The 25,325-nt window shown below is 40.8% G+C and overlaps 2 protein-coding genes and 1 long non-coding RNA gene across 4 annotated transcripts in view; 1 reads left to right on the top strand and 2 right to left on the bottom strand.

The window, feature by feature from the left end:
• The window catches only part of LOC106571242 (serine/threonine-protein kinase D3), a 76,840-nt gene extending 62,254 nt beyond the window's left edge, over positions 1 to 14,586 (bottom strand). For both annotated transcript variants that reach the window (XM_014144035.3, XM_014144036.3), the window contains exons 1-2: positions 14,198 to 14,586; positions 12,894 to 13,743 (exon numbers count right to left, since the gene is read on the bottom strand). In XM_014144035.3, the coding sequence (XP_013999510.1) occupies positions 12,894 to 13,247 (354 nt within the window). In that variant the 5' untranslated portion in view covers positions 13,248 to 13,743; positions 14,198 to 14,586. The remainder of the gene's footprint in view (positions 1 to 12,893; positions 13,744 to 14,197) is intronic.
• LOC145860871 (uncharacterized) lies at positions 9,193 to 12,880 on the bottom strand. Its single transcript, XR_014380607.1, has 2 exons — positions 9,923 to 12,880; positions 9,193 to 9,695 (listed from the first exon to the last, which is right to left on the bottom strand). It is a non-coding gene; the product is annotated as an uncharacterized LOC145860871 (long non-coding RNA).
• A 155-nt stretch (positions 14,587 to 14,741) lies between the features above and the next one.
• LOC123727306 (uncharacterized) lies at positions 14,742 to 24,155 on the top strand. Its single transcript, XM_045696067.2, has 2 exons — positions 14,742 to 14,969; positions 23,830 to 24,155. Exons 1-2 carry the CDS (start codon positions 14,802 to 14,804, stop codon positions 24,043 to 24,045), a joined length of 384 nt encoding a protein of 127 aa, XP_045552023.1. The 5' UTR covers positions 14,742 to 14,801; the 3' UTR covers positions 24,046 to 24,155.
• Positions 24,156 to 25,325: the final 1,170 nt, after the last annotated feature.

Here is a 25,325-nt window from a genome sequence, read left to right as displayed (position 1 = left end):
ATACTTTCGCAAGGCACTGTAGTGCACTACTTTTGACCAGGACCCATTGGGGAATAAAGGGAATAGGTTGTCATTTGGGACGCCGCTCTAGACTCCAAAACCAGAGATCCCACTGCCACCCTTTCATGGTCCAACATATCACACACGGTTCACATTACATAGTCTGAATAACCATGGGATTTCAGATGAGTTCAAGCCCCTCGGCAGCACAATCTTTTCTACATTAAACATTTCACAGAGTGTGCGTTCCAAATAGTACTCTATTCACTACTTAGTACCAGTGCTCTGGTCAAAAGGAGTGCACTATATAGGGAATAGGGTGCTATTTGGGATGCCAACAGGCCAGGGATGTTATACAAGGCCTAAGGCTCCTACAGAGATCGAAGCCCTTAAAGCTGAACACATTCTACAGGAATGTGATAATGACCCTCGCCTGTCCAATAAAGAGGTAACATGCCAACAGTGTCGGATGTAGCTCTGTTCCAGGCCGTTAGTGTGGCTTGCTAATGCCGAGCCTTCCTAAACATTAGCAAGCCGCACTAACGACCTGGACCAGAGCTAGAATAGACATAGAGTCCCACCAAGCACAGTCATCCATTCTGGTGATCCTGAGTTTTAAGAAACAGGAACAAGGCAAAGAAAGACTGAACGAAACCTGCTCAAGCGATTTCCCCAAATCCACCAGGGCCTTATATAAGATGATTTGTGGAGATTATGAAATGAGTGTGCCTCCCTCAACTCTAGTAATTGGCCTGGTTTATCAATCAAAAAGGGCAATCATAAAAGTTTATATAAATCCTTAGGAACCGTGCCGTGGTACTAAACAAATCAAATCAACGTTTATTGGTAGCGTACACAGATGACAACATGCTGAAACAACGGCAATTCCATTGTACGTATCTCACAGCGAAACTGAATTATTATTCTCCAACGCACAAGCAGCAGCATCACCAATGCATTAAAGGGGCTCAGTTGTACCCAGAGAAATCACAATCAGATACCATGTACATTTACCAAATGTTGATAACATGCCCTATAAGGCACTTGTTATTCCCTATGGGCTATCCCTGAATTCCACTATTACAGTGCCTTCAGAAAGTATTCACACCCCTTGACAGCCTAAATTTAAAATGGATTCAATTTAGATTTTGTATCACTGGCCTGCATGTCAAAGTGGAATTATGTTTTTTGAAATGTTAATAAATTAATAAAAAATTAAATGCTTAAATGTCTTGAATCAAAATATATTCAACCTCTTTGTTATGGCAAGCCTAAATAACATCTGGAGTAAAAATGTGCTGAACAAGTTACATAAGTTACATGGATTCACTTTGTGTGCAATACTTTTTGAATGACTACCTCATCTCTATACCCCACACATACAATTATCTGTAAGGTCCCTAAGTCAAGCAGTGAATTTTAAACACAGATTAAATCACAAAGACCAGGGAGGTTTTCCAATGCCTTACAAAGAATGGCACCTATTGGTTGTTGTGTAAAAATATTAAAAGCAGACATTGAATATCCCTTTGAGCATGGTGAAGTTAATAATTACACTTTAGATGGTGTATCAATACACCAAGTCACTTCAAAGATTACAGGCGTCCTTCCTAACTCAGTTGCTGGAGAGGATGGAAACCACTCAGGGATTTCACCATGAGGTCAATGGTGACTTCAAAACAGTTACAGAGTTTAAAGGTTGTGATAGCAGAAAACTGAGGATAGATCAACAAAATGTTAGTTACTCCACAATACTAACCCAAATTACAAAGTAAAAAGAAGGAAGCCTGTACAGAATAAAAATATTCCAAAACATGCATCCTGTTTGCAATAAGGCACTAAAGTAAAACTGTAACAAATGTGGCAAAGAAATTTACTTTATATCCTGAATACAAAGTGTTATGTTTGGGGCAAATCCTTAAACACAAGTCCAAATATACACTGGAGTTACTTAGCAAGATGACATTGAATGTTCCTGGGTGGACTAGTAACAGTTTTGACTTAAATCTGCTTGAAAATCTATGGCAAGACTTGAAAATGTCTGTCTAGCAATGATCAACAACCAACTTGACAGAGCTTGAAGAATTTAAAAATAATAATCCAGGTGTGCAAAACTCGTAGAGACTTACCCAGAAAGACTGACAGCTGTAATCACTGCCAAAGGTGATTCTAACATGTATTGACTCAGGGGTGTGAAAACGTATGTAAATGAGGTATTTCTGTATTTCATTTTCAATACATTTGCAACATTTTCTACAAACATGTTTTCACTTTGTCATTATGGGGTATTGGGCGAGAAAAACAATATTTAATCCATTTTGAATTTGGGCTGTAACACAAGAAAATGTGGAATAAGTCAAGGGGTATGAATACTTTCTAAAGGCAATGTATTGTAAGTGTGTTTTGCAAGATGGAAAGTCTCTCTCACCCCCCCCCCCCCCCCCCTCTCTCTCTCTCTCTCTTTCTTTCTCTCACATTTCCTCTCTTTCTCTCTCTCACATTTCCTCTCTTTCTCTCTCTCACATTTTCTCTCTTTCTCTCTCACACTTTCTCTCTCTCTCATGCACTTTCTCTCATCTCTACTCTTCCATATACCAGGGGTTCGTCCCAAATTGCACCCTATTCCATATATAATGCAGTACTTTTTACCAGGGCTTTTTTAAAGGGTGGTCGTCTTCGCAAGGGAGAGGAGGACCTCAGTCCTCTTCATACTATAACACCACACCATCAGATGCCTAATGATAAATTGGATAAAAAAATGTATAAACCAGATTCTAGGCTACATAGTTAACCTTTGTTCTCTCTGCTGTTCCAGTCTTGTCCTGTGCACTGGCTGAAACTAATTGTTAGCCTATGGCACTTTAGAGCAGGAAATACACTCCACCAACATGGCACAGCTCCACATGCAGTACTGTGGGAGGGGTGGGTGGTCAGTCAGTCACTCACCATCAGCACAGTTCTATGTCATTCATGTCACACAATGTGTGTAGTCTAATAATGGCCATAAAAACAATGGCGGAATAATGAAGTTTCTTAACCTACTCCCTAGACTTGACGCCCCCACGGAAATAAAATTAGCATAATACAAAAATCCCCATAAAAATGTGTACATTTAAGCTAGAGATCTTTTTTTTTTCATTGGATGCGTCTCAATCTACCTCATCCGCCGATGTCGCACTTCCGCATCTGTGTGAAAGGTGACAGATTACATTTTTCAAACGTAACTTTTTTTAAAACGTTCTGAGAACGAAAGTGAAAATGTCGCCTGTTAATTTGAAGGGAGGTTCTGAGAACGTTTTACTATGGTTCCCTGAAAGTTTTCTTGGGAGATTTTAATGTTCTGAGAACGGAAATTATTAGTTGGTTATTTGAAGGTTGGTTATTTGAAGGTTGAAATTATTGGTTATTTGGTTTTTGAATAATTTTTAAAACTAACTGAATGTTTCAATAAGACTGCTAGCTTAGGTTAACTGTTTTTAACTGCAAGCACAGATAGGACGCATGGAAATTGAAATGTGCTTAGGCATTAATCACACAAACACGTTTTATTTTATTTAGTATGGTATCAGTGAGATTCAAACCCATGATCTTCTGTTGTCTACCCATTGAATTAGTCCACTGCGCCACCAGGATGGAGATAGCATACTGTCTTTTTTTAACTAATACAAAGCTGTTCATTTTAGTCTATTCAAACAGACCCCATTTCAAAGGAAACAATCACTCATTAATATCAGGTGTGGCCAATTAGTGGATGCGGCCAACTTACTTAACAAGATAGAGAATAGAGAGAGTTTTGTTGACACTGAGAATGGAATGTATACGTTTTTTAAATAAAATTCTTAGAACATTCTTTGAGCGTTACTAATGTTTTCTTGTGGTTTTCCTAAGGTTCTGAGAACATTACTTTAAATGAACCATGAGGAAACCTGCAGAAAACCTTATGCTGAAATTCCCATGGCAGAATGTTGTTTCTCCTAATTTGAGAACATTACTTTAAATTCAACCATGAGGAAACGTTATGCTGAAATACTGAAATTCCCACAGAAGAACATTGTTTCTTAACTTTCTTTAAACTATTTGAGAACATTCCCAATGCAAAACCAGTTGGAGAATGTTCATAGAACATTACCAACATTTAAATTTAAATCTAACCATGTTTGAACTTTTAGGAAACTTTCTCTTAAATTAATGAAATTCAAAGAAAATAAAGTTTTTTTGTCAAGTTCCTTAAACGTGCTGAGAATGTTCTGAAGCCAAGCAACTATCCTGCACCATTCCCAGAAAGTTGTGGGAAGGTTGTTTGCAAAATAACCATGAGATAACAACGCTCTGACCAAGCTCTAAGAAACATGTGATTCTCAGAACGTTATGTGCTAGCTGGGTGGTGACTAATATTATTACAATGGCAAGGAGCTCAACTGTATCTCAGTAGCCCATCGCCTAGTGATTTTCAGAACTGATGATGATGATCATGATCTCTGTGAAACTTCACCAGCTGGAGTGTTCCAACCATAGAAAATAGAATGATGTGATAGAATAAAAACATCTAGTTCTGTAGTTCCAACACTGGGTTAAGAGTTTGCAATACAGACAGATCTGTTTATTAGAGCAAAGTGCAATTGTTTGGACTGCATCAATTAACTTAACAGTTTTAGCCTCAACTCTGTTTCTTCCAGCTAGAATATACACACATCACATATCGGAACCCCAATCTCCTTTTTTTTTTTTTTACACACACTAGCACCTCTTTGTCTGCTGCCTACAGCAGCCTGCAACCATGGTATGTGACAGGACAGGGAGGGTGGGGCTGACTACGGAGCTGAGCCGGGCAGGCTGGTGCAGCCCGGGACAGTATGGCGGCCTGCAAGGGAGGGGAACTTCCCCACTGTCTTCCTGGACACCCCGGGGACTGTTCCTGTTCCCCTCCTACAGGAGAACAAATATTACATGGTCCAACATACCGTAAATATGGGCCCGGAGTTTCAATACTCCCACACCAGGGGGGATTACGTCTCAAATGGCATCCTATTCCCTATATAGTGCACTACTTTTGACTAGGTCCCATAAGGAATAGGGAGCCATTTGGGACAGTTTTTGAAAGTGAGGTGGTGGGAAGACATATCAACATCTCTTTATGGTATGAACCACCATCAGTAATGTGATGTACATGTAGTTTTGTTGTTGACCTATATAGTATGAATAGTGGATACTGGATACACTCATGGCTTCCAGAGAAGTCTAAGGATAATGCTTAGTGCAAGATTGAAGGCCAAGCAAGCAGCCTCATAACCATGTGGTTAAACGAGATGGGTCGATTGCAACGAACGCAGGTTAATGCTGGATTTCTTAAAATTCTACAAACGGGAGATGATATGCACCTGCATGTTAAAACAAACTTGATTGAAACCAAAACCTCACAAGAACAAACCAGCAGTTCAGTTGTTCTCTCGCTGTTACTGTGTCAAGTGATTATGATACTAGACAGCTGCATACGTTCTCGCCCCCAATGAAATATCAACATATCAGGAGCATCAGAAAATGTAAGGCTGATGAATTTAAAAAATACTTATTAGAGTATAGAAATATAGAAGTAGTAGGCCTATATTTCATTTAAACGTTTTTAATATATTTTAAATCAAAAATATGACATAGGCCAAAGTCATCGCGACTGAATTGATTTAATACACATTTGTAGTCTGGACAGTCCAGCAGTGGTGGTCAGTGTCATTTAAGTGAAGTAGGATGATTTTATTTTTTATGAGCATGGCCTTATTTCTATTACAGCATATCGGATGACTGTCATTCATATTCCAATCACCCAGCTCAATGTAACATCAATAGGTTTAGGCTACTACATGATACTAAAATTTTCCCTTTACCCATCATGAGGTTGCTACAACCTAGCCTATGAATTAAAGTTTAAAACGTAGGTGCACAGGTCGAGAAGTTTTTTTGTAATCAAAGTGACAGACAGTGACACATGCAATTCTGCCTTGCACACTCTTGCCTGCATCTAGCTGATCTAGGGTGTAATAATTAGTCCAAAAGTTGCAAATGTGAGTTTCTATTAGACAAATTCTGGTATTTTTATCCCCGTTACGTTCTGTTTGCTTCTGTTTAAGAAGCATTTTTCAACAGAATTGGCAGAATGAATACACCCCTGATCACACACAAACACAGTTCACTTTCATAGCAGCCACATAAAAACAGCACTTTGATCATTTTGTATATTATTCCTTCTCACAACTATCCTCTCACCTTTTCCCTTTGCTTGTGGACTTTAGTGCACAACACATCTCCTTTCTGTGACCAGACGAAAAAACCTTTACAAGCCAAACCTTCATATCATGACCGCTAACTGCTACACACAGCCTACATCGTTGTCACTTCATAGTCTACATACACTACCGGTCAAAAGTTTTAGAACACCTACTCATTCAAGTGTTTTACTTTATTTTGACTATTTCTACATTGTAGAATAATAGTGAAGACATCAAAACTATGAAATAACACATATGGAATCATGCAGTAAACAAAAAAGTGTTAAACAAACCAAAATATATTTTATATTTGAGATTCTTCAAATAGCCACCCTTTGCCTTGATGACAGCTTTGCACACTCTTGGCATTCTCTCAACCAGCTTCATGAGGTAGTCAACTGGAATGCATTTCTATTAACAGGTGTGCCTTCTTAAAAGTTCATTTGTGGAATTTCTTTCCTTCTTAATGCGTTTGAGAGAATCAGTTGTGTTGTGACAAGGTAGGGGTGGTATACAGAAGCTAGCCCTATTTGGTAAAAGACCAAGTCCACATTATGGCAAGAACAGCTAAAATAAGCAAAGATAAAGGACATTCCATCATTACTTGAAGACATGAAAGCTATGATGAAACTGTCTCTCATGAGGACCGCCACAGGAATGGAAGACCCACAGTTACCTCTTCTGCAGAGGATAAGTTCATTAGAGTTATCAGCCTCATAAATTGCAGCCCAAATAAATGCTTCACAGAGTTCAAGTAAAAGACACATCTCAACATCAACCGTTCAGAGGAGACTATGTGAATCAGACTTTCATGGTCGAATTGCTACAAAGAAACCACTACTAAAGGACACCAATAAGAAGAAGAGACTTGCTTGGGCCAAGAAACACGAGCAATGGACATTAGACTGGTGGAAATTTGTCCTTTGGTCTGGAGTCCAAATTGGAGATTTTTGGTTCCAACAGCCGTGTCTTTGTGAGACGCGGTGTAGGTGAACGGATGACCTTTGCATGTGTATTTCCCACCATAAAGCATGGAGGAGGAGGTGTTATGGTGTGGGGGTGCTTTGCTAGTGACACTGTTTGTGATTGTTTTAAAATTCAGGACACACTTAACCAGCATGGCTACCACAGCATTCTGCAGCGATACGCCATCATATCTGGTTTTGGCGTAGCGAGACTATAATTTGTTTTTCAACAGGACAATGACCCAACACACCTCCAGGCTGTGTAAGGGCTATTTTGAAGGAGAGTGATGGAGGGCTGCATCAGTTAACCTGGCCTCCACAATCCCCCGACCTCAACCAAATTGAGATGGTTTGGGATGTCGGACCGCAGAGTGAAGGAAAAGCAGCCAACAAGTGCTCAGCATATGTGGGAACTCCTTCAAGACCGTTGGAAAAGCATTCCAGGTGAAGCTGGTTGAGACAATGCTAATAGTGTGCAAAGCTGTCATCAAGGAAAATAATATTTGTTTACACTTTATGGGTTACTACATGATTCCATATGTGTTATTTCATAGTTTTGATGTCTTCACTATTATTCTACAATGTAGAAAATAGTCAAAATAAAGAAAAACCCTTGAATGAGTACTTGTTCTAAAACTTTGGACCGGTAGTGTAGCTACTAAAACGAACGCGTTAGTAAACCCAATGCAATCATGTAGTACAGTGTACAGTCAGAAAGCAGTTTAGCAGTTACACTGGTGGGCCCCGTTGGCACAAAACCTTACCTTGACTTGGATGATTTCCAGTGTTGAATAGCCATAGGTAGCTAGCTAACATTGCCTACCTCTCTGTTTGAGTAGGCTAAACTAGCTAGCTGCATTATTAGCTAAGTGAAAGTTAAAACAAATACAACCAAATATAGCTAGATCTCTCTCTCGCTCTTGCTCTCTTGCTTCTCCTTAATTTTGGAAGAAATGAATTTGTTCAAAACTGTTAAACTATTGTCTTTCTCTCTCTTTAAGTCAACTACTCACCACATTTGATGCACTGCAGTACTAGCTAGCTGTAGCTGATACTTTCAGAACTAGATTAATTCTCTGATCTTTTGATTGGATGGACAACATATCACTTCAAGCTGCAAGAGCTCTGATAGGTTGGAGGACATCATCCAGAAGTTGTCATAATTAGATCCAAGGTCAGTTTTGCGTTTCACCTCCTGATGATTATGATGACTGACCGTGTTACAATTTAAAAAAAACAAGGCTTAATCATGCTCTCTCTCTATCCATCTGTCTCTAATCTGCAGGTATGTTTTGATGTGAGAGAGGATGCCAGTCCCGTCATCGCCACCTCACCCGCTCTTAAGATAACCTTCGGGCCAACTGGGGGCCCAAGGCTAGTTAGGAGACACCGCTAGAGTCACTGTAATTGTGATGAACTGAGAGAATATTAGGGTAGCACTGTAATTCATAAATCATATGCTGTCTGCCTCTGTTCTTACCTCTTTCCCTTTTTGTCTTCTACACCTCTCTCCCCACCTCGTCTTTCTTCCTCGTTTTATAATGCACACCATATGCATTGAAGTACAGATTGAACTTGTATTTATAATATAATATTACAATTATCATAATTATAATACATGTATTATGTATTTATAACACCTGGATAATGAACTTCTTTCAATAAAGCGTTTCACATCAACTGAAATTAAGTATCTCATTGAAATACTATCCTGTGTCCTCAGATTAATGCAAATGAAGGGAGTTAGATATGCATAGTGTTTTTTCAGAATATATGAATTACAAATCAGCCTTTACTTAAATCATGTTTCAAGTTACAATGTGTAATCTTTTATGTCCCAGGAGCAGGAGTGGTAAACACTGTTGAAGTGTATAATTGTTATACATACATGCAGACACAGCATCATTCAAAGAATGAAGTTTGATACACCTGGTACTGGATATGACTGAAAAATAATGTCGCAGAGATTCATACCTGAACCACACCTTTATTTGCCAAGGAAGAGTACATGATCAGTGAATATATTCAATGTACAGGCTACAATGTGAGGATCTCATGTGTGGTAATAACTACAGTACACGTATATAGGACTTGCATCCTTGGCACAATAAAGTTATTATATTCTACTCAATCCATAGGCTTCATTAATGCCATTCAGACTTGAAGTTGATACAACAACTATGATAGCTGAGGTTCATACATTGGTATGAATATTAGTTCAGAACCAAACGTTTTAGGGTCCATACACAGATTGGCTACATACTGTAGCTAGCTACACATCCATAGGCATACAGTTATTTTTATCCTCCACTACACAATAAGCAAGTAAAAAGTTAGCTAGCTATGTTACTTCAGCTGCATTGCAAGGCAAGCTTACATTCAATTTGCAGTAAATGCTTTAGCTAGCTAGATTTTTACATCCACTGTTTCCCAAGACGACAGCCTGGTTTGCTGGTTTTCTCAAGAGTCCCTAAAACATTAAACAACACGAATTACAATGTCATACTGTACTCATGTCATAACACCAGCTAGCTGGCTAATGTTAGCTAGTCAGTTAACTTGCTGAGTCGTAATTTTCCAAAAATTGACTTTATGACAAAAATATGCACAATCGTTTGTTTGTCTCTACATTAACTAACATATTCCTCTCAATTGTACATTTTTAGCTTGACTCGTTATGATGTTGTAATTACTTACATTTGCTTCCCCGTAATGTTTTGTCAGCCATCTTTGTTGAAGAAAGCCACCAGGGACGGGTGGTTCGCGTCAAATTCGTCATTGGAACCACTCGATATGATTGGTCATATAAAAACCTTGGGACCCAAATGCAAAATGAGTGCTCTAACTCCCCCTTGTGGTGGTCTGGAGCAATAAAGCCGTGACGCTGGGTACCTCTAAGTCCCGCGGTGTAAGCTCGCAACTTGTAAAGGAGGAACCATTGTATGTAAGTCTATGGAAGAGGTTGAGAACCATGAGCCTCCTAGATTCTGTATTGAAGTCAATGTACCCAGAGGAGGACAGAAGCTAGCTGTTCTCCGCCTACACCATGGTCCTACCCTACAGAGTGCTGCTGAGGCTACCGTAGACCTTCATTACGAAAAAGTGTGTTTTAATCAACTATTTGGTGACATATGAATACATTTAGTATAGTTTCATCTAAAAAGGATAACTTTCTTTAATTTTTCACTATTTTTATTTCTATGAAATTCACTGAGGAGGATGGTCCTCTTCTTCCTCCTCTGAGGAGCCTTCACTGCAGTCCAGGGATATTTCCCCCCGATCTTGATAAGAAATTACCATACTTTTTCAAGCCAACTTACTTTTTTCCTTGTACTTTTACCACTTTCCTTCCCCAATTGGTAGTTACAGTCTTGTCCCATCGCTGCAACTCCCGTACGGACTTGGGAGAGGCGAAGGTCAAGAGCCATGCATCCTCCGAAACACTAGCCTTCCAAGCCACACTGCTTATTGACACACTGCTCACTTATCCCAGAAGCTAGCCGCACCAATGTGTTGGAGGAAACGCCATACAACTGGCAACTGAAGTCAGCTTGCAGGTGCCCGGCCCGCCACAAGGAGTTGCTAGAGAGCGATGAAACAAGGACATCCCGCCGGCCAAACCCTCCCCTAACCCGGACGACACTGGGCCAATTGTGCGCCGCCTCATGGGTCTCCCGGTCACGGCTGGCTGTGACACAGCCTTGGATCGATCCCAGGTCTGTAGTGTCGCCTCAAGCGCTGCAATACATTTTCTTTTTAAAGACAAGTTGTAATTAATGGATTACATAAATTGGAGAGAAAAAATTATAGTAACAATAGGGTAGACCATATTAGTTTTCCATTCATACAAGGTGTCGGGTAAATTGCCACATTAGATTTGTCGTGGTAAACGAGGAAATACTTTATTTCAGTTGTACGGACTGATTGTCAAAATAGATAATTCGTCGTCAGTCTACTAAAAAAGCAGGATCAATTTGTTCCATTGATAATACCCACCAGAGGGAGGAGTATTCTTGAAATTTTTTGGCAGCAATCAGGAATAAAAGATAACCTCGACATAAATCGATGGCAAGTGATGGTTGCAATTGAGATCAGCTGTGCGAGTGATTTTAGCGCAATGTTTTTTAACCAGAGATGACCTTGAGTTAGTGTAACAGTGTAGGTTCCGTCCCTCTCTTCGCCCCAACCTGGGCTCGAACCAGGGACCCTTGCACACATCAACAACTGACACCCACGAAGCATCGCTACCCATCGCGCCACAAAAGCCGCGGCCCTTGCAACGCAAGGGTAACAACCACTTCAGGTCTCAGAGCGAGTGACGTCACCGATTGAAACACTATTAGCGCGCACCACCGCTAACTAACTAGCCATTTCACATCGGTTACATTAGTACGCTGGCCAATGGTCGTTGCAATGGGCCCCATATGTTTAAATTGAGGATTAGAAAAGATCTGATGTTGCACTATGGCTCACACATAGAATGAAAAATGTTACACCCCTTTTCTTTGATAAAATCTATCACGGACAGTAAAAACATGCCTCTACAGTATATTGTGCCATCGCTGTTGTGTCAATCACTCATCATCATAACAAAATGTAGTTTTCATACTTTTACTCAAGAACCATACAAGAAACAACTTGTTATACATTGCTCTGTGTATTTGTCACACAAATAGAAACTGGGAGTGGTATGTGTGATAAGGCCATATACCTTACAAGAGCAAGTGAATATGTTGTTGAGTAATGTAGACTACTCTGGGAATCCTATATTATCTGTGTTTTCCAGCCTACCACAGTATTTCAATATTTTGCAAAGTAGGAGGGAGAAACCGTCACCTCTCATCTAATCAACCCCTGGGGCATCTATTGTGTGCAAAAAACAGGTGTAACATTCATAAGCAGAAACCAAAACAGAATATTACACCTATGAAAACCACAACTATACAGTATATATCTGCCCTGTTTCAATTGTATTTCTCTCAAATGCAACCTCTTGTTGTTTTATCACACTGATGCTTACTTGACAATATAACGCCTCACCTCATGGTTCAACACTACACATCTGTACGCTCTATAAAAAAGTAATAACTACAAAAAACAGTCCAAATATGAGTTTTCTAACTCTTAGAAAGCAACAAGGTCTTTAAAAAGCGATGCCCTCTGTAACAGTCTAAAGATTGTAGCTTACAAATAAATAATGTGTATTACAATTTGCTATACAGACCACTAAAGGAGATTGTGTGTCATATTAAATTGTATATATATATATATATATATATATATATATATATATATAGTTTTATTTTTTTTATTTTTTGATGGTCGAATTAATAAACTAAACTAAACTAAAATCCCAATAAAATATGATGAATATAGCAAGTCACAGACAACTGTAAAATAATTTAGAGTGTATAGTTTTTGTTCAGGTTTTAATGCGACCTCATGTCTCCATGCATGCCCATCATGAGGACTATATGGCCAAGAAATGGTTTGTCTTTAGGGTTAGGTTAGGGCTAAGGTTAGGGTTAGGGTTAGGTTAGGGCTAAGGTTAGGGTTACTGCTGTAAGTACATTGTCATAATGAATCATTATAATATTTGTTGCACTGTAATTACATTGTAGTTAGTTACACAGTAATAACAGCACTGTGATGTAAATTGTTACCTTACCTTTTGGTCCACTATTGAACATACGAGCTCCTTCACCGCAGATAGCCCGGACAGATCGCTGGCATCCAGGTTCACCGTTTCCCTGGTGAGTCCGATCTGGAGAAGAAAAGACACCCCATGGAAAGAGCACCCGGAGTTGGTGGGGCTCGGGGCGCTGAGACTCCCATTTGACAGTCGACTGAAGAGTGTCGCCGGCGGGCTTGGAGACGGCGAAGGAGTCGGTGAGGTGACTGGATTCGGAGCCACAGAGAGGGGGCACAGTCTGGGTAAGGGTGGAGGGGAAGAACTGCTGCAGGCAGACATTGGCTGTCTTGTGTCTTCTTGATGAGGTAAAGAGGCAAAGTTGACCGACATTGAAGGTATTATTTCGAATAACAGCTCTCAAGTTCTATTCAACAACATCGGCTATGTTGCGTCTTGGTAATTTGTTTAGAATATCCAGTCGGTTGAATAAATGATAGATCATTCAGGGTGGGAAACGAATTCTAGCACCACTGTTTAGCTTACTTTTACAAATAAGACATCTTTGATGTATTATTGAACATCAACTCTATAAACAAATTAACAATTACTCTGAAGTGTAAATTGTGACAATTCCTCTTCACAGCTCACACGAGGCACATAACAATAAATAATGTTCAATGAAAGCATGTTGATTCTTCCTCCATTCTCAGCTCTACACCACTCCGAGGATAAAGTGCTTCTGCAAAAAGCCCCCAACCATTGGAGAATGTTCAGCCTCAGCGGAACAGAAGCCAGTTCTTATGGTGAGTAGAAGAAACAGCCACAGTGCAGTCCTTCTCAGTTGCAACTCCATGTAGTAGAACGTTTGTAATTCCCCGTAAATTATCTGGTAACAAATAAAACTATAGATGAGAGTAGGTAATGGAGAACATTTCTGAGGGGAAAAAACTATCCTGTCGGATCAATGAGTCAGATTGATTGATTAGCCAAAAGTTACTGTAAATGAATAGGCTGCAAAACAGCTTGTACTGTATACAATCATTTAATATAACCATTTAAAGGGTATCAATAATAACAACAATATAACAACAGTATTATTATCATCATCACTTGTTGTTCCTTTGCATAATGAATTTAAACTTGCCTAATACATCTGAAACCAAGACACATCTGGATATGTGCTCTCATTTGATTGGGAGAGGTAAAACATGTTCATGTAATTGCTTGTAATAGGATTAAATGTACATAGCCTATGCTTGATCTATTTCACTTATAAATGCCCACACAAAGTCCGTAGACGTGCTAATTGATAAGGAATCAAATCTTTGAAATACATTTACCTTTTCGAAAAGGACTGTTTTCACTCTCTGGAGATGAAAAATGTGTGTGTTAATTCTTATCTTCCAAGAAGTTCGAACGCTTGAACTGTGATATCACGATGGTCGGGTGTGAGTGTTTAGATTTGGCTCCAAACTCCCTATTTTGGCATGAGTGCAAAGCCTGAATATTTTGCCAACTATACTACTTTCCTTTCCAAACTTTCTTCATGTAGCCAGATAGCAACCAGTTCATCAGTATCCTATATCGCACTGTAATATGCCGCGTTCGGAACTAGTCGGAACTAGGACACTCGGAAATGGTTGAACGCGGTTGAACCTAACTGGTTGAACGCGGAACGTGTATATCGTCAAGTCGTAAATGTCCGTGTTTACTACTTTCGACTTGTGTGTAAACGCGGTATTAACCCTCCCGTCCCCACTCATTCGGAAACAACACAGCACAGGGCTTTCTGGGACTGGAAGTTCTAGTCTTTGTTCTGCGAGCCATCAGTTGATGGTGCGGCTGGACAAGAAGAACGACATTACCCAGTAGGCTTTGGGTGTGTGACGCTCTGGAATTATAGGCTAATTTCTCAGCTATTTATCCCGTTATTCTCAAAGCTCTATGATGGCTGTAGTATCTGCGACCTCTAACGGCGCAGATGAAAACCCCGGTGAGATAAAAGAGGACAAAAAAGGATGGTTATCCAAGCGCACTCATTTTACGCACCGGTGGAAACGCGCATGGTTTCAGTTGAAGGAAACTCTACTGTTGTATGGTGAAAATGAAGAGGTAAGAAGACAACAGTTAGTTTTCTAGGGAACTTGTCACGCAAGCTAGGACTAAATTATTATTTAGGAGACAGCATTTTCCCCCCTATGTTTATGACAAAGCAGCAAATAATATAGCTATGCGACCAAGCGTTACATTGTAACTTTCAGCGGTGTCAGTGCAACATGTTCCCCTACAGTGTTGTCCTGTTACCATAGCAGCGGGCCGTTTACTGACGTCTACAGTAGCAAGGTGGCAAGGTCTCACTTAACTAGGTGTTTTGAACACTGTTAAAGGAATACAAAATCAATAAAAAGTAGGCTATTGTTATTTAGACTACATGTATGCTTGAAATGTCGAGGCAGTAGGCTATATTGCATTTACGTTGGGATTTTATTACAAGGCAGCAAACTATGCCTAGGTCATAGATATGTTTCAAATTGCACCCTATTCCCTTTGTAGTGTGCTACTTTTGACCAGGACCCATAGGATGTACACTATATTTTTATTACATTTTTATTTAATCTTTATTTAGCCAGGAAATCATGCTGAGACCATGGTCTTTTTTGCAGTTGAGCCCTGCATGAACACATCAATTACACAATACATATCTATATTAACATCAATTATACGATACACATACATTACACTATACATATTTATATACACATCAATTACACTATACATAGCTACACTACCGGTCCAAAGTTTTAGAACACCTACTCATTCAAGGGTTTTTCTTTATTTTTACTATTTTCTACATTGTAGAATAATAGTGAAGACATCAAAACAATGAAATTACACACTTGGAATCATGTGGTAACCAAAAAAGTGTTAAACAAATCAAAATATATTTTATATTTGAGATTCTTCAAATAGCCACCTTTTGCCTTGATGACAGCTTTGCACATTCTTGGCATTCTCTCAACCAGTTTCATGAGATAGTCTCCTGGAATGCATTTCAATTAACAGGTGTGCCTTTCTTTCCTTCTTAATGCATTTGAGCCAGTCAGTTGTGTTGTGACAAGGTATGGGGGTATTGTCACGTCTTGACCAGTAAAGAGGTTATTTGTTATTGTAGTTTGGTCAGGACGTGGCAGGGGGGGTTTGTTTAATGTGTTTCGGGGTTTGTTGGGCAATGTTCTATGTTAGTCTATTTCTATGCCTGTGTCTAGTTTATCTATTTCTATCTATTATTGGTTTGACCTTCAATTGGAGGCAGCTGTTTCTCGTTGCCTCTAATTGAAGGTCCTATTTAGTAGGGGTGTTTTTTCATGGGTTTTTGTGGGTAGTTGTTCCATGTGTAGCTGTATGTCTCACAGGACTGTTTTCTCATCGTTGTTTTGTGTTTGTTTTGATTTTTCATCTTAATAAAGAAGATGAGTATTCACATTCCCACTGCGCCTTGGTCCCATCTGTACGACGAACGTGACAGGTATACAGAAGATAGCCCTATTTGGTAAAATACCAAATCCATATTATGGCAAGAACAGCTCAAATAAGCAAAGAGAAATGACAGTCCATTATTACTTTAAGACATGAAGGCCAGTCAATACAGAACATTTCAAGAACTTTGAACTCTGATTACAACAGGTATACAACCTTACAGTGAAATGCTTACTTACGAGCCCCTAACCAACAGTGCAGTTTCAAAAAATCTGGATAATAATAAGAGATAAAAGTACCAAGTAATTAAAGAGCAGCAGTAAAAAATAACAATATATACAGGGGGGTGCCGGTACAGAGTCAATGTGCGGGGGCACCGGTTAGTTGAGGTAGTATGTACATGTAGGTAGAGTTAATTAAAGTGATTATGCATAGATGACAACAGAGAGTGGCAGTGGTGTGGGGGGGAGTGGGGCAATGCAAATAGTCTGGGTAGCCATTTGACTAGATGTTCAGGAGTCTTATGGCTTGGGGGTAGAAGCTGTTTAGAAGCCTCTTGGGCCTAGACCTGGCGCTCCGGTACCGCTTGCCGTGTGGTAGCAGAGAGAACATTCTATGACTAGGGTGGCTGGAGTCTTTGACAATTTTTAGGGCCTTCCTCTGACACCGCCTGGTATAGAGGTCCTGTATGGCAGGAAGCTTGGCCCCAGTGATGCACTGGGCTGTTCGCACTACCCTCTGTAGTGCCTTGCGGTCGGAGGCCGAGCAGTTGCCATACCAGGCAGTGATGCAACCAGTCAGGATGCTCTCGATGGTGCAGCTGTAAAACCTTTTGAGGATCTGAGGACCCATGCCAAACCTTTTCAGTCTCCTGAGGGGGAATAGGTTTTGTTGTGCCCTCTTCACGACTGTCATTGTGTACTTGGACCATGTTCGTTTGTTGGTGATGTGGACACCAAGGAACTTGAAGCTCTCAACCTGCTCCACTGCAGCCCCGTTGATGAGAATGGGGGCATGCTCGGCCCTCTTTTTCCTCTAGTCCACAATCATCTCAGGCCTTCATGGTCGAATTGCTGCAAAGAAACCACTATTAAAGGACACCAATAAGAAGAAGAGACTTGCTTCGACCAAGAAACACGAGCAATGGACATTAGACCGGTGGAAGTTTGTCCTTTTGTCTGGAGTCCAAATTTGACATTTTTGGTTCCAATCACTGTGTCTTTGTGAGACGCGGTGTGGGTGAACGGCTGATCTCTGCATGTGTATTTCCCAATGTAAAGCATGGAGGAGGAGGTGTTATGGTGATGTGATGCTTTGCTTTATTTATGACACTGTGATTTATTTAGAATTCAAGGCACACTTAACCAGCATGGCTACCACAGCATTCTGCAGCGATACGCCATCCCATCTGGTTTGGGTTTAGTGGGACTATCATTTGTTTTTCAACAGGACAATGACCCAACACACCTCCAGGCTGTGTAAGGGCTATTTTACAAAGAAGGATAGTGATGGAGTGCTGCAACAGATGACCTGGCCTCCACACCCCCCGACCACAATCCCCCGTTTGGGATGAGTCGGACTGCAGAGTGGGAACTCCTTCAAGACACCTGGAAAAGCATTTCAGGTGAATCTGGTTGAGAGAATGCCAAGAGTGTGTAAAGCTGTCATCAAGGCAAAGGATGGCTACTTGAAGAATCTCAAATATAAAATATATTTTGATTTGTTAAACACTTTTATGTTACTACATGATTCCATATGTGTTATTTCATAGTTCATTATTCTACAATGTAGAAAATAGTAAAAAAAAAATGTTGACTGGTAGTGTATATACACATCAATTACACTACATATCTATATACACATCAATTACACTATACATATGTATATACACATCAAGTACACTATACATATCTATATACACATCAATTACACAATACATGAAAAACAAACAAAACATGAAAAGCAAAACACAATCATACACATTGTTCAGTAAAAAGGCCCTCTAACATCCGCCTGAATTACCCGAGAGGCACCAACTCCATCAACTTTAAGGACTTTTGGAGATCATTCAACATGAGAGGCCAAAAAAACAAAAAGCAGATGTACCTACTCAGTGGTGATTGAAGGGATCTCCAGGGTTAGTCATGAGTCCAGGTCTGGTAACATATGTCTGAAGGTTAATAATGAGGTAAGGTATGGCAGAAGTTTATGCAAGAGGGCTTTGTAGGCAAAACGAGTACAATGCATTGATCTACGAGACTTCAAGGAGGGCCATCCTACTTTCTGATACAAAATGCAATGATGTGTAGAGAATTTATCCCCCGTAATAAAGCGCAACGCACTATGATAAACTGCATCCAATACAGTGGCGGCTGCATTCATATACTTCTCAAAAAAATAAAGGGAACACTAAAATAACACATCCTAGATCTGAATGAATGAAATAATCTTATTAAATACTTTTTTCTTTACATAGTTGAATGTGCTGACAACAAAATCACACAAAAATAATCAATGGGAATCCAATTTATCAACCCATGGAGGTCTGGATTTGGAGTCACACTCAAAAGATAAGTGGAAAACCACACTACAGGCTGATCCAACTTTGATGTAATGTCCTTAAAACAAGTCAAAATGAGGCTCAGTAGTGTGTGTGGCCTCCACGTGCCTGTATGACCTCACTACAATGCCTGGGCATGCTCCTGATGAGGTGCGGATGGTCTCCTGAGGGATCTCCTCCCAGACCTGGACTAAAGCATCCGCCAACTCCTGGACAGTCTGTGGTGCAACGTGGCGTTGGTGGATGGAGCGAGACATGATGTCCCAGATGTGCTCAATTGGATTCAGGTCTGGGGAACGGGCGGGCCAGTCCATAGCATCAATGCCTTCCTCTTGCAGGAACTGCTGACACACTCCAGCCACATGATGTCTAGCATTGTCTTGCATTAGGAGGAACCCAGGGCCAACCGCACCAGCATATGGTCTCACAAGGGGTCTGAGGATCTCATCTCGGTACCTAATGGCAGTCAGGCTACCTCTGGCGAGCACATGGAGGGCTGTGCGGCCCCCCAAAGAAATGCCATCCCACACCATGACTGACCCACCGCCAAACCGGTCATGCTGGAGGATGTTGCAGGCAGCAGAACGTTCTCCATGGCGTCTCCAGACTCTGTCACGTCTGTCACGTGCTCAGTGTGAACCTGCTTTCATCTGTGAAGAGCACAGGGTGCCAGTGGCGAATTTCCCAATCTTGGTGTTCTCTGCCAAATGCCAAACGTCCTGCATGGTGTTGGGCTGTAAGCACAACCCCCACCTGTGGACGTCGGGCCCTCATACCACCCTCATGGAGTCTGTGTCGGACCGTTTGAGCAGACACATGCACATTTGTGGCCTGCTGGAGGTCATTTTGCAGGGCTCTGGCAGTGCTCCTCCTGCTCCTCCTTGCACAAAGGTGGAGGTAGCGGTCCTGCTGCTGGGTTGTTGCCCTCCTACGGCCTCCTCCACGTCTCCTGATGTACTGGCCTGTCTCCTGGTAGCGCCTCCATGCTCTGGACACTATACTGACAGACACAGCAAACCATCTTGCCACAGCTCGCATTGATGTGCCATCCTGGATGAGCTGCACTACTTGAGCCACTTGTGTAGGTTGTAGACTCCGTCTCATGCTACCACTAGAAGCACCGCCAGCATTCAAAAGTGACCAAAACATCAGCCAGGAAGCATAGGAACTGAGAAGTGGTCTGTGGTCCCCACCTGCAGAACCCCTCCTTAATTGGGGGTGTCTTGCTAATTGCCTATAATTTCCACCTGTTGTCTATTCCATTTGCACAACAGTATGTTACATTTATTGTCAATCAGTGTTGCTTCCTAAGTGGACAGTTTGATTTCACAGAAGTGTGATTGACTTGGAGTTACATTGTGTTGTTTAAGTGTTCCCTTTATTTTTTTGAGAAGTGTATAAACAATATTGCCATAGTCATTAACCAGAATGAATTTTCACCTTTATTTAACCTGTTGGGGGTAGGGGGCAGTATTGACACGGCCGGATAAAAAACGTACCCGATTTAATCTGGTTACTACTCCTGCCCAGTAACTAGAATATGCATATAATTATTGGCTTTGGATAGAAAACACCCTAAAGTTTCTAAAACTGTTTGAATGGTGTCTGTGAGTATAACATAACTCATATGGCAGGCAAAAACCTGAGAAGATTCCTTACAGGAAGTGGCCTGTCTGACAAGTTGTTGTTCATCTTGGCTCTTTTTATTGAAGACTGAGGATCTTAGCTGTAACGTGACACTTCCTACGGTTCCCATAGGCTCTCAGAGCCCGGGAAAAAGCTGAATGATATCGAGGCAGCCCCAGGCTGAAACACATTTACGCTTTTGGCAAGTGGCCGATCAGAGGACAATGGGCTTAGGCGCGTGCCCGAGTCGACCCCATGCTTTATTTTCTTTCGTCTGTTTACCTAAATGCAGATTCCCGGGCGGAATAATATCGCTTTTTTACGAGAAAAATGGCATAAAAATGGATTTTAAACAGCGGTTGACATGCTTCGAAGTACGGTAATGGAATATTTAGAATTTTTTGGTTACGAAATGCGCCATGCTCGTCACCCTTCTTTACCCTTTCGGATAGTGTCTTGAACGCTAAAACAAAACGCCGCTGTTTGGATATAACAATGGATTATTTGGGACCAAACCAACATTTGTTATTGAAGTAGAAGTCCTGGGAGTGCATTCTGACGAAGAACACCAAAGGTAATAACCTTTTTCTTATAGTAAATCTGACTTTGGTGAGTGCTAAACTTGCTGGGTGTCTAAATAGCTAGCCCTGTGATGCCGGGCTATCTACTCAGAATATTGCAAAATGTGCTTTCACCGAAAAGCTATTTTAAAATCGGACATATCGAGTGCATAGAGGAGTTCTGTATCTATAATTCTTAAAATAATTGTTATGCTTTTTGTGAACGTTTATCGTGAGTAATTTAGTAAATTCACCGGAAGTTTGTGGGGGGTATGCTAGTTCTGAACGTCACATGCTAATGTAAAAAGATGGTTTTTGATATAAATATGAACTTGATTGAACAAAACATGCATGTATTGTATAACATAATGTCCTAGGTGTGTCATCTGATGAAGATCATCAAAGGTTAGTGCTGCATTTAGCTGTCTTCTGGGTTTTTGTGACATTATATGCTAGCTTGAAAAATGGGTGTCTGATTATTTCTGGCTGGGTACTCTGCTGACATAATCTAATGTTTTGCTTTCGTTGTAAAGCCTTTTTGAAATCGGACAGTGTGGTTAGATTAACGAGAGTCTTGTCTTTAAAATGGTGTAAAATAGTCATATGTTTGAGAAATTGAAGTAATAGCATTTCTAAGGTATTTGAATAACGCGCCACAGGATTCCACTGGCTGTTACGTAGGTGGGACGATTTCGTCCCGCCGGCCCTAGAGAAGTTAACTAGGCAAGTCAGTTAAAACCTGTTGGGGCCACCCCTTCCCATTCGGATCCCGGTAACGGGATTGCTTGACAAGATACATGGCGCGAAATTCAAAACAGCAAAAATCTAATAATTTTTATTTCTCAAACAATCAACTATTTTACACCCTTTGAAAGATAAACATCTCCTTAATCTAACCACGTTGTCCGATTTCAAAAAGGCTTTACGGCAAAAGCATAAAGTTAGATTATGTTAGGACAGTACATTGACAAAACATTATACACAGCTATTTTCAATGCAAAGACAGGCGTCACCAAAAGCAGAAAACCAGCTAAAATTATGCACTAACCTTTGACAATCTTCATCAGATGACACTCCTAGGACATTATGTTAGACAATACATGCATTTTTTGTTCTATGAAGTTCATATTTATATCCAAAAACAGCATTTTACAATGGCGGTGATGTTCAGAAAATATTTAGCCTCCAAAACTGCCGGTGAATCAGCGCTACAATTTACAAAATTACATTGATAAAATATAATATTGTCATTCAAAGAATTATAGATTAACATCTCGTGAATGCAACCGCATTGCCAGATTTCAAAATAACTTTACTGGGAAATCACACTTTGCAATAAACGAGGTACTATGCTCAGAAAAATAGGCTAGGCGATACAGGTTACCGCCATCTTGGAACCATCTAAAATCAAATATACTATTGTAAATATTCACTTACCTTTGATTACCTTCATCAGAAGGCACTTCCAGGAATCCCAGGTCCACAACAAATGTAGTTTTGTTAGAAAAAGTTCATAATTTATGTCCATATAGCTCCTTCTTGTTAGCGCGTTCTGAAGGCTACTCAAAATGTACGAAGCGCGTGGGACTTGTCGTCACGAAAGTGCAAAAAAATATTATTTACGTTCGTTCAAACATGTCAAACGTTGTATAGCATAAATCTTTAGGGCCTTTTTCAATCAGAACTTCAATAATATTCAAGGCGGACGATTGCATTGTCTTACAAAACGTTTCGGAACGAGAGAGTACCCACGGGCACGCGTGTCATAGTAGAAATGGACTTCCCCCGTGACAAACTTTCCAGGCCTCTCGTTCGGTCAGTTTTTACCGGAGAAGACTCAAACCACTTTGTAAAGACTGTTGACATCTAGTGGAAGCCGTAGGAAGTGCTACATGAATCCTAATTTACAGTGTGTTTCATAGGCAAAGGCTTGAAAGTGATTCCACACATCAGATTTCCACTTCCTGTTAGGATTTCTCTCAGGGTTTTGACTGCCATATGAGTTCTGTTATACTCACAGACACCATTCAAACGGTTTTAGAAACTTCAGAGTGTTTTCTATCCAAATCTACTAATAATATGCATATCCTAGCTTCTGAGTTTGAGTAGGAGGCAGTTTAATATGGGCACATATTTTTTCCGAAATTGTCAATACTGCCCCCTAGCCCCAACAGGATAAAATTATGAACAAATTCTTATTTTCAATGACAGCCTAGGAACAGTGGGTTAACTGCCTTGTTCAGGGGCAGAACGACAGATTTGTACCTTGTCAGCTCAGGGATTTGATCTTGCAACCTTTGGGTTACTAGTCCAATGCTCTAACCGCTAGGCTACGCTGTGCTGACTGAATGAGTTGTTTTCTGTCATTTAACTAAAGACAGGACCTGTTCCTATAGAAGAAGACTATGTTTATTCTTAATTTGTTAACTAACTCATCAACATGCTTTTGGAAAGATAGCTTTTCGACAATCCAGATGCCCAGATATTTATAAGCGGTGACACGGTCAATGAGGTCACCATCCAAAGTTTCCATGCATAAATCATCAGATACATTTTTACGTGATTTGGAAAATAACATATACTTAGTTTTACTTCCATGAAGTACCAATTTCAGTTCAACAAAGGCTTTCTGCAGTCAGTATAGGGAATATGGTGCCGATAGGGACGCACAATATATAGGGAATAGGGTGCCAATTGGGAAGCACAGCATATCTGCCATCTAAAACAACATCACTTCTCCTTCATCCAGAAGCTTCTGAAGCCCATCAACCTGGTTGGGGCAGTGGTAGAGGTTGTTGAAGGAGGCGACGGATCATTCGAATGGACTATTACTCCTAAAGACAGGAAGCGGACCTTCTTCCTCCGGGCTGGCACCATAGCAGAACAGCAGGGATGGATGGAGGCTATATGTGAAGCACAGCTGAGCTCCAGGGACCATGCTACTAATGCATGTGTGGTGCAATAGATGATCACTTATTTGATTTTACATACCCTGAACAAAAATATAAAAGCAACATGTAAAGTGTTTCATGAGCTGAAATAAAAGATCCCAGAAATGTTCCATATGCACAAAAAGCTTATTTCTCTATATTGTTGTGCACAAATTTGTTTACATCCCTGTTAGTGAGCATTTCTCCTTTGCCAAGATAATCCATCCACCTGACAGGTGTGGCATATCAAGAAGGTGATTAAACAGCATGATCATTACACAGGTGCACCTTGTGCTGGGGGATAAAAGGCCACTCTAAAATGTGCAGTTTTGTCACACAACACAATGCCACAGATGTCTCAAGTATTGAGGGAGCATGCAATTGGCATGCTGGCTGCAAGAATGTCCACCAGAGCTGTTGCCAGCGAATTTCATGTTCATTTCTCAACTGTAAGCTGCCACCAACGTAGTTTTAGAGTATTTGGCAGTACGTCCAACAGGCCTCACAACTGAAGACCACGTGTAACCATGTCAGCCCAGGACCTCCACATCCAGCTTCTTCACCTGCGGGATCTTCTGAGACCAGCCACCCGGACAGCTGATGAAACTGTGGGTTTGGACAACCAAAGAATTTATGCACAAACTGTCAGAAACCGTCTCAGGGAAGCTCATCTGCATGGTCATCATCCTCACTAGGGTCTTGACCTGACTGCAGTTTGGCATCATAACCGACTTCAGTGGGCAAATGCTCACCTTCAATGGCAACTGGCCTGCTGGAGAAGTGTGTTCTTAACGGATGAATACTGGTTTCAACTGTACCGGGCAGATGTCAGACAACGGGTATGCCGTCGTGTGGGCGAGCGGTTTGCTGATGTCAGCATTGTGAACAGAGTGCCCCATGGTGGTGGTGGGGTTATGATATGGGCAGACATAAGCTGCTGACAATGAACACAATTGTATATTATCGATGGCAATTTCAATGCACAGAGATACCATGACGAAAGCCAGAGGCCCATTGTCGTGCCATTCATCCGCCGCCATCACCTCATGTTTCAGCATGATAATGCACGGCCCCATGTCACAAGGATCTGTACACAGTTCCTGAATGCTGAAAATGTCCTGGCCTGCATATTTACCAGACATGTCACCCATTGAGCATGTTTGGGATGCTCTGCATCGACATGTTCGACAGTGTGTTCCAGTTCCCGCTAATATCCAGAAACTTTGCACAGCCATTGAAGAGGAGTGGGACAACATTCCACAGGCCACAATCAACAGCCTGATCAACTCTATGCCATGGAGATGTATCGCACTGC

This window comes from Salmo salar, chromosome 15 (genome assembly GCF_965601325.2).
Source record: "Salmo salar chromosome 15, fSalSal1, whole genome shotgun sequence".
Classification (NCBI taxonomy): domain Eukaryota; kingdom Metazoa; phylum Chordata; class Actinopteri; order Salmoniformes; family Salmonidae; genus Salmo; species Salmo salar.
Note: the sequence above shows the minus strand (reverse complement) of the source record. Positions and strands in the feature narration are given on the sequence as shown.

What these genes read in the sequence shown, in the direction of transcription:
- LOC123727306 (XM_045696067.2), top strand. Translation starts at nt 14,802, where the DNA reads ATGATGGCTGTAGTATCTGCGACCTCTAACGGCGCAGATGAAAACCCC. An exon ending in TGTATGGTGAAAATGAAGAG is followed by an intron (nt 14,970 to 23,829) that starts GTAAGAAGACAA and finishes TCCTTCATCCAG; the next exon opens with AAGCTTCTGAAGCCCATCAA.